The sequence below is a fragment of the Bactrocera tryoni genome, chromosome 2 (assembly GCF_016617805.1).
Source record: "Bactrocera tryoni isolate S06 chromosome 2, CSIRO_BtryS06_freeze2, whole genome shotgun sequence".
Classification (NCBI taxonomy): Eukaryota; Metazoa; Arthropoda; class Insecta; order Diptera; family Tephritidae; genus Bactrocera; species Bactrocera tryoni.
The window spans coordinates 81893906-81903833 of NC_052500.1; the positions used below are offsets into that span (position 1 = coordinate 81893906).

Sequence of the window (9928 nt, forward strand, 5' to 3'; positions counted from 1 at the left end):
AGAGGATCACACCAGCACGATGATCGCTTGAGAGTTCGCGACGCTGCTGCGACGACTCAAAACAAACGGAAAGCAAATTAAAGTAAAATAATAAAGTAAACATGCCAATACTTTTTTCCCTAATCCAACCGACACATATCCACACTTACGTACGCCAGTATGCAAATATTTACGAGTGCATCAGCCGACAAGGCTGCGACAGAGCTCATACATCCAAGCAAATTTAAATAAATATTTAGTGGATGGCACTAAGGAAACTTGGTGATTCGATAACGCGTCCACGTCAAATGCCGACGAGTGATGACCAAGTTGGCGTTGGCTGTAGCAAAGTGGTGTGGTGTGCTCGCCGCGCCATTTGGAGCGCCAAATGAGTGCACACAATGCAAAACAAACAAACCCACTTGCAAACCTACGCAACCCACACACATTCATACACCTATATATATAGGCACACACCCTTTGGTCGGCTAACCGATCTTCGCTTTGTGGATACCATCATTGATCAGTTTGATTTTGGCAAGCGACTCATCCATTTGCACCTCGCTTCAGTCAAACCGCCCGTGACCATTACGTACAGTTGTCTAGTGTCTAGTTTATGCATCTGTTGGTCTGTTTGTCTGTCTGTCCACAAGGGCTCCGTGCAGCACGCTGATCAGCACATGGAGATTTAAGACAGTTTAAGTGGATTTGCGATCTCAGCATCGTCGTTGCCGTCAACGCCGTAGTCATCAGAAGTGCGCGATAGCCGAGTGGCAGCAAAAATCCATTGCAATTTGGTTTATTCGTTATTGACTTTTGTTTCTGAGCCGATGGTGTCACAGACACAAATTCTATAACCATCACGGAAAAAATGAATTATTTAGTTTCAAGGAAAATGTATTTATTAGAAGGACACTGGGATCTTTTTATACATAAGAAGGGAATGCTTGCCGAAACAGCACAGATCCAATATGCAGAATGTGTGAAATAAGATCGGCATTCTGACGCGGTACTCACACGATTTACATATAGACGAGGCACAAGCGATATTCGAATTCCGAACCGAAAACTTTTGTAAGCCTAAACATATTTTGGTCTAGCATTCAATGGATACTAGAGTTGTGTCATAGTCACAAATAAGACTCCATGTCACTAATTTCATTCGTCCATTATAGCGTCCACTTGTAATTCTCAACTGATTTATATAAATATATTTATATCTCAATCGATCTAAATTTTAAATTTTTCTCATCTCCGCATGAATGGCATAGAAATCCCATCCAAAACCGTTGATTAGACGTTACTTTTAGTTGTTGTTGTATTTTATTGTTTCGCACTGCACTCTTTTGTTACTGTTTGTTTACCTTACTTGTTTTTGGTCTAAAAATAATTACGCATACCTTCATTCAATGTTTTATGTAGGCGAAGTTGGGTGCGTCCAACATATGCCGATTGAATATACGTACAAAAAATTTAATAAGTAAATTTAGCAATGTATGAAAGCGTAGCGTTGTTATATTCTATAATAAAGTAGACCTGCAACAACAATTTTGAATTGACCTTTGACCAAAAGTGTAGCTGGAAATTAATACTTCCTGAAAATATATTCACCTTCGATACCAGATAATATTTATTTCTCGAATCCGGTAGATTAGTTTGTCACGAAGTTTGCAACACTCAGAAGGAAACATGGAGGGCCCTATAAAAAAATATATGTATGTGGATCAAGAAATCATTATTGAAAACATTTAGCACGATTTATTGTCCAAGGAAAAGCTACAATATCCAATGGAATTTTCCCAATCAGGTCACTACTGGAATTTTTTTAATTCCCTGGATACCGTAGCCGATCACCAGGAGAATCTTTGAAAAATATAAGCCTTTTCTGCTTAAAATTATCTCAAATTAAAAGCCGACAGGATTTACTATTAATATAGATGTTCATGTATAGGTAAAGTTCAAAACACTATAAAAAGTTTCGATTTTTAACAAAAAGGCAGCTTCCTCAAAAATAAGTCGACTTCTGTGAAAAAACTTACACTTACGGGAGGTTTCATTCTCATTATTATCAAAAATCTCGGAAAAATGTATAATGATGTTGACTGTGAATACAACGTTTCGAAAAAAACGCTTAAGTTAAAAATTCTTGCAAATATATACATACATATATCCGTCTGAAACTATTTGCCGGATCTACTTCAAATTTTCAGAAAATATTCTAAAATATGTGTATGTACATTCGATATACTATATGCAAAACAAAAAATCGATTTTTTGAAATGAACAAGCTGAGCTGAGCTGAGCTGAGTTGTGTTGAGTTGCGTTGAGTTGAGTTGAGTTGAGTTGAGTTGAGTTGAGTTGAGTTGAGTTGAGTTGAGTTGAGTTGAGTTGAGTTGAGTTGAGTTGAGTTGAGCACTTCTTTAGTAAAGTAAAGTTATGTTAAGTTAAGTAAAAAAAAAGCTAATTGAGTTGAGCACATTTTAAGTAATGTTAAGTTGAGTAAAGCTAAGATAAGTTAAGTTAAGTAAGTAAAGTCAAGTTAAGTTATGATTAGTACAATTAAGTTATATTGTTAACTTAAGTTAATTTAAGTTAAGTGGAGCTGAGTTGAATATAGTTGAGTTGAGTCTAGCACTTTTTAAGTAAAGTTAAGTTATGATAAGTTACGTACAGATAATTTAAGTTAAGTAAAGTAAAGCTAACTTTAGTTCAGTTAAGTTGCGTTAAGTAAAGTTAAGTTGTGTTAAGTTAAGTTGAGTTAAGTTAAGTTGAGTTACGTTAAAAAAAGTTAACTTATGGTAAGTAAAATTAAGTAATGTTATTAAGTTAAGTTAGTTTAGTTAGTCCAAGCAAAGTTAAAATAAACTGTGTTAATTTAAGTGAAAATAAACTAGTTTAAATTAATTTGCCCTAAATCCTACGCTGATTTATTCATTTTAAAAAATGAGCACCCTACCACATCATTTACACTAGTTTTTGGAAAACTTCGCCTAACATAAACATACTGTCATTCACTAATTATTAAAAAGCAATGGAAATACATAGTTTGCAACAATCATGAATTTTATTTTATTTTAAGCTCTTGTGAGACAAATTTACTTGCTTAAAAATATTTCGGTGCAATTAACGGTTTTGTAACGGTTTTAGCTTCAGAACTTTACAAAATTTGTACACTTGTATTTTTAGGTTATGCTAGATAATCCCTTCACACATGTTTATAATAATTCATTATTACCACGCTTTGCCTACTTCACCTCGTGGTTTCCTTTTTCGTTCCAAAATACCAAACTTTATTTAAATTTACGCTTCAGAAACTCCCAAACTACAGATAAGCAATTACCTCGGCAATAAAAATTCTACAAGCTGAGGTACAACCTAAACTATGCAAAAGCTGCCTCATTTAAGCGGGTGTCGCGTTAATTAACTTATTTGTAGAACACTTCTACATTAAAACAACAATAATATGTAGTTTGACTAATTTCACAAGAACCCGCACAATCCCATTTGTTATGCAAAACTGTCGAGTGATAAGTACTCCGACACAAAACGAGAACAACAACCAATACCACAAATAATTTAACGCATAATTCTGACAAAAAGCATGTGTGTCATTCTACGGACTTTCCGACTACACCAGCGATAACGGCGCAATAAGCGGGCCTGAGTACGCTCCATAAAATTCCAGTTCAAGCGATGACAACACAGCTCCAATACAAGAATACCAGCTGAAATTTGCGTGAAAAAAGTCATAAGAAAATGTGAGTATGTGAAGTACATTTTTGCAATATGCGGGCGAATACACTGAGAGAAACTAAAGCGCATAATAATGAAATATTTTTGTTAAGAAATGTAACGCACTTGCTGCCGCGTAGCCACAGATTAGGACGATGAAGGCGCCTTGCAACATGCGCAGGTTGAGCGGTTGTATGATTTGTGAGTCCAGCGATTTCGGTGTGGCTTCCGTATTCTCCTCACCCTTGCCATTAATATCGCTGCCTCCGTTCGCGTTGCGATTGTCATCGCTCGGTGGCGGCTCATTGTTGCCATTGGTTTCCGAGGGGTTCTTGGGATGCAGTGCATTATATTCCTTGCCCAACATACGCGATTGTGTGGCATATTCGGCATTTGTCATTTTGTCCAGGATGCCGCCTTCGAATAGGTGTATGATGCTGATGATGGAAAGGCAGGTAATTGATTTTGGATAAATTGGTAAATATTAACTGTTTGAGAGGCACTGAATGAAGTAGTGAGGAATAACACATAAATATGGAAGTGAAATGGTGAGACGAGAAGTGAGCATATGAGATTATGACTGATCAGATCATGTCAGAAGAGATGACATGAAGTAAGGTGAGATGAAGTCTAATGAAACGAGATGAGATGAGATCCGAAGAGGTGAGAAGAGATATACAATAAAAAGACTACATGAGATGAGATGATATGAAATGAGATGACATAAGTTCAGAAGAGATGATATTAGATGAGATAAAATAAGAGGAGATTATATAAGAAATGATAAGATAACATATGAGAGATGATATGAGAAATGATAGAAAAAAAAAAGATATGACGAGATGAGACCACATTAGATGAGATGAAATGAGATGAGATCAGATGAGATGTGTTTAGGCGGAATGAGATGAGATGAAATGAGGAAAGATCAGATCAGATCTGTTGGAATGTAAATAAAATAAGGTAAGATGAGATTAGCTGAGATGAGATAATATAAGGTAAGAAATGTTCAGGTGCCATAAGTGGAGACTAGATTAAATGAGATGAAACAAGAAGGTGTAAGATGAGGTAAGCTAAATGAGGTGAAATAAAATATAGTGGCATTAAGTTGAAAGTGACGATGAGATATGAGATATCACTATCCTGTGAAACTCACACATCATTAAGACTATCCAAGAAAGGGCAACCGATCTGCACTGCAACCGCCGAATAACGCGTATAAAGTTTATGGCTGAGTTGAAATGTCTTGGAACCTTAAGGAAAAATCGAAAAAATTAGTCAATTATAGAAAAATCTCTACCATCACTCCCACCAAATTGCTGTATATTGAAGTAGAGTGTCTCTCGTCCGCCTAAAACCGCCTTATTTTCCAGCCCATCAGCGATCAATAAAATACCAGCCTCCACGGAATCAATGAGATAACCCTCCATATCCGGATTCTGGAGTTTCATGAGCGCATACAACTGGCGAAATACCTCAGTGCCATTCTGAAGCAATAAACAAACACAAAAGAGAAATATAGTATTTACAGCAAACATTACTTTCACTTGCCGCATGCTATGCAACACAACGAGTATGCCATGGGTATAGCCAACAACCAACCTCCAGCATTTCCAGCGACGAGCTTTCCTTCTCCACAAACAGTTGATAGCCATCGCGCAGCATGGCCGTCTGCAGACGTTGCAACGTGTTAATTGGTGCCTCATGTGGCGGACGCGCGAACTGCGACGTTAGCTGGGCGGAGTAGACATCAGCCAGCACGTAGGTGGCCGCAATCCAGTAGACGATCATGAGAAACTTGGCACGATAGCCATGATAAAGCTCCTTGCAAGCTGCAGCCAACCAACAAAGACAAATACACACATACATAGAAACGGGCAGGTAGACGGACATAATGAGGCAGGTAGTAGTGATAAAATAATTGAATGAAATGGGAATGCAATAAATGCCAGCAGCATAAATAGCCGAAGCTGAGCTACTGAGCGGAAATGTGCTGACTGAATGGACGCACAGAATGGTCATTAAAAGATAAGATGCTGCTGCTCAGCACTTCTAATGAAGACACAAGTCCACTCACACATACTTACACTGCTTGAGAAAGAGTTGCACTGTGAACCAAATGCATTTATCAAAAAGATTGTTTGGTATTTCCGTCATTCCCTGCGCTCTGCGACTGCGCGTCTGTTGCGCATGCACTTCACCTTGACATTGCTGTTGTTGTTGTTGCTGTTGCTGACGCAGTAAACGCCTTGTCATCTCGTTGTCGCCTGTGATTTCCTTAATGTACGCCATATGAAAGACCAACTCATCGGCGCGCTCCAAGTCACGTTGTTGTTGCCTACGCAAGCGACGCCTTGCTCCGCGCTTTTGACATGGCAAGTGCCACTTGTAGGGTATCGCAATTATGGCATAAAATATGGGACCCGAAAATATGACCGTCAATATCAGATAGGGCCACACATCGCGCTTGAAGGGACGTATTATGGCGAAGGCTTCATTGAGACGTCGCGGTGCATGCGTCGCAAAAGCGCCCGAGTCGGCTAGTGTGAAGAAGGAGAACTCTACGGCCTTGCGACGCTCCCAACTGAGGCTGACGTCGCCGAGCAGAAAGTCAGCTAACTGAAAAGTAAAAGAAGAATAGAAGAAAATATTTGAAAACTACTTGCCTCGAAGACCATGCGCCTTTTCTGTGACTACTTACACCATTTTGCAAGAGTCCTATGCCTCCAGTGAATGTATCATTCTCCTCGCCTGTGTCATCGCTGCGCAAAGAGCCCTGTGTTCGGCCTGGCGCTTCTATGTAAACAAACTGAAAATTCATATGCTGCGCCAGTAGATTGAGCAGGCAATGATCTCGTCCGCCGGTGACGTTCACTTCTGTGAACTCGTTGTAGTCATTGGTGGAGTCGATGTAGTCGTCGAGCATGGTAGAGTTTGTGGAATCGTTCTCATAGCTGACCCAAAACCAGGGCGGAGACTTTCGCGAAAAAAAAAATGTTTTGAAAAAAGCTATAGGGTTTATTTCCTTTATTCCTTATGGACTTACGTGAAAGACGGGCACTCGGAATACGCGTCCGTTGAAGTTCGAATAAACCGTGGCAGCATTGGGCAATAGCGGTACTTTTTGCAAGCCCAAGTTATCGCCATCATACCAGTTCACCAAACGCAGATTACTTACACCGTCTGGTACAGCTTGGTTGTAGTATATACGAAACCTGCGCAGATTTATATATAATATATGACTTAACCTAATTGGTTACATGAAATAGAGTAATGATACGTCTCCTAACATAAAATGACATAACATACAGGGTTTGTCCGAAAGTATTAGGACCGATTTTCTTCCACCGGGACTGTGCTTCGGAGCGTGCGCGCACCGACTGGATTCGGTAGGGGGCATCAAGGTGTCCGACAAGACATCACAGCCGGTTGGAAGTTCCACCACGACAACGCTCCGACTCACACCGCTTTTCTTGTGAATAGCTACCTAAACAAAGCCGGAATACCAACGCTTACACAGCCGCCCAGATGTGGCCCCCGGACTTTTTTGTTTCCTTGCCTGGGATCAAAGCAGCATGCACCTCGGCTCTCAAGGCTATTCCGGAGAATGGCTTTCGTGACACCTGCAATGCTTGGAAATCGCGCTGACAGCGCTGCATCGACGCAGAAGGAGTCTATTTTGAAAGTTTTTAAAGAATTGTAATGGTTGGTTTTTTTCGACTCAGTCCTATTACTTTCCGGACAAACCCTTTAGCATAGAATAACACTACAAAATACACAACCTAACCTAAGCATCTATATTCCGCAACCTAAAATCCATTTAATGAAAGAAAAATAATTTGCAGCTTACGCCTTCTTCCTGGGCCTTGTAATAACCACCGCCCGCATTGGCTCCTCAAAACGCACCTCATTCGCCTTCGGCGGATGCTTGGCACCCCAATAGAATATGAATAAGCTCAGCCGGTGCGACAACCTGCGCTCCTGTATACGCGCCGAGAGCTCATACGGTGCACTAAATATCAGATTGACGCTCTCGATCGAACCCTGTAGACTATCTTCGACGAATTTGAAAAACAAATCGGCCTTATCATAAATGACGGACTTAAAGTTGAGTTTATGCAGCTGATAGATGAAATCGTCGATGTCCATTTGCATGCCCTCCAATTGCGTATCGTCGGGAATTTCGGCCGAAGCTGGCAAGGGTGCATGACGCGTGGTGAAGTGAAACTGCGGCGCCGCCAGTATGGCTAATTGGCGCGGCTTCAAGCCGTTGATTATTTCCGAGAGCGCTTCGAGAGAGAGAAGAAAATATATAAGTTTTCAATATCCATATATTTGTAGGCACTTTTAGTTATTTTTATTGTCACTGAAGTCTATATATTGGGTAGTCCAAAAAGTCGTTTCGTATTTCTAATCAAACTTCAACTTTTTTTTATATATGTATATACTAATAAATAAATAAACAAATATGTACCATTTTGGTTGACAACTTTTTGCCACTTTTCCGCTAGAGACATTATTCCATCAGAGAATTGGAGTTATACGACTGCTACGACATATATTGACAAAATACGAAAAGACTTTTTCGACTACCCATATTTTTCAATATATATCTGTAATCTATATATTCTCTACATTTCCTTTAGTCTATATATTTTTTTCTTTTTTTTAGTTTCAGACACACCAATGGCCACATCGGAAATGTTCCTATCCGCATTATACGTGATCGCACCCTGCACCATACCGGCCGGTAGCCATCCAAGGAGCAACAGCGTGAGTACTTTCATTTTCTTGCGAAGAATGCGCGCTTGTGTGTATGGGCAAGGTAAGCGCCGAGTCTTGTGGCAATGTGTTTGCTTTATTAATTTTATTGCTTACTCTTCACATTACTTTTAAGTTCACTTTCAATCAACTAAAACAACTCTGACTGTCCTCGGGCGCTTTTATATGCAGTTGTGAGTAAGAAAATCCATTTAACACACAGACACACACACACACACACGGCTTCGGCGTAATCCATTTGGCGGCTACGTCCGTGGCTTCAGTTTGGGTTCTGGGCTGTGCTGTGGTTCTGCCCTGCCAAACATCAATTTATGATATGTTGATTGTCAATTATCACATCAACTTTAAATATCGCATGTCAGCAGCCGTCAATATTTTTACGATGCGTCGCTTTAAAATATTTCCTCAAGCGCATTTAAAGCGGCATCGTACTTGCGTAGCGTCGGCCGCTGCCACGATTTCGTACTCCTTTTTCCATTTTTTTTCTATATTTTTTCCATATTTTTTTCCACTCTTCTGACCGCCAGCTTTAAATGTTGCATTGTTCTTTAACTGCGTGCTGGCGCCGGCTTATTATTGTTGTTGTTGGCTTAAGCTCTGGCACCTGCAGCTAAATATTCTTCAATATTTATATCTTCGTATCGCCGAAGTCACAGGAAGGCATTCATATTTATAGTATTATTAAAATATCGTAAATAGTTTTGCCTGATAGGATAATAAGGTGGGAAGACAATCGAAGTCGTAGCGCCATCTGCCATTTAGCATACATATTGTTGCCTATGAGGGTGTATTGACATGCGAAATCGCGCATTTTGCGGCTATTTTTGTTATAAGGGCCTAATAATGCAGTTTGGAAGAATTTGATACTAAAATAACTTATGTACATTACACAGGCATAGACACTTATGTACTCAGCAGAGAGTGGTATGTGAGTCCAGATTTCCTTATCCTTAGGTGTATATAGTATACTGTGCATTAACCGGAGTCTATGATATCGCTAGAAGGTAGAAATCTTATCAGGATTGAAACGTACCGAGGTTCCTCTGCGCTCTTGCGTTCCAGGGCTCGAGTGGAAAGTAATACTATTAGGGTTTTCACAAGTCTCATAAAGTTATAAGTTATAACGATTCGAAAACATAGTATTGAGAATAGTAAATGTATAAACTCATTTTTGTACGAAATCCAACAACAATTTTTTTAAACAAGTTTAAAAATTTACAATTTTACGATTTCACGATGCTTTACGACGGGTTGTGAGTACCCAATATATGTTTACTGAATTACTACCCTTTAAAAAAATTCATTTCAACGCACTGTTGAGGTGAGATGGAAACATTTAAGCACTTTCTTCTCCATTCTCCAGCTTTTGTCATTCCAGTCATGCCTTTAATTAACCAGCGTGCTGGCATTTCGTCGGCAGTCGTTTGATCCAATC

General features: G+C 39.6%; 1 protein-coding gene across 2 annotated transcripts; it reads right to left on the minus strand.

The window, feature by feature from the left end:
* Positions 1-2907: 2907 nt before the first annotated feature.
* Positions 2908-8629, minus strand: LOC120769334 (ionotropic receptor 40a). 2 transcript variants are annotated; one of them, XM_040096290.1, is made up of 10 exons: positions 8396-8629; positions 7562-8000; positions 6758-6926; positions 6413-6688; positions 5799-6330; positions 5314-5543; positions 5024-5198; positions 4868-4964; positions 3838-4148; positions 2908-3704 (listed from the first exon to the last, which is right to left on the minus strand). In XM_040096290.1, exons 1-10 carry the CDS (start codon positions 8496-8498, stop codon positions 3556-3558), a joined length of 2481 nt encoding a protein of 826 aa, XP_039952224.1. In that variant the 5' UTR covers positions 8499-8629; the 3' UTR covers positions 2908-3555. The 2 variants fall into 2 exon arrangements, with proteins under 2 accessions (XP_039952224.1, XP_039952225.1); XM_040096291.1 differs by lacking the exon at positions 8396-8629 and having other exon boundaries at positions 7499-7573.
* Between the last annotated feature and the right edge of the window lie 1299 nt (positions 8630-9928).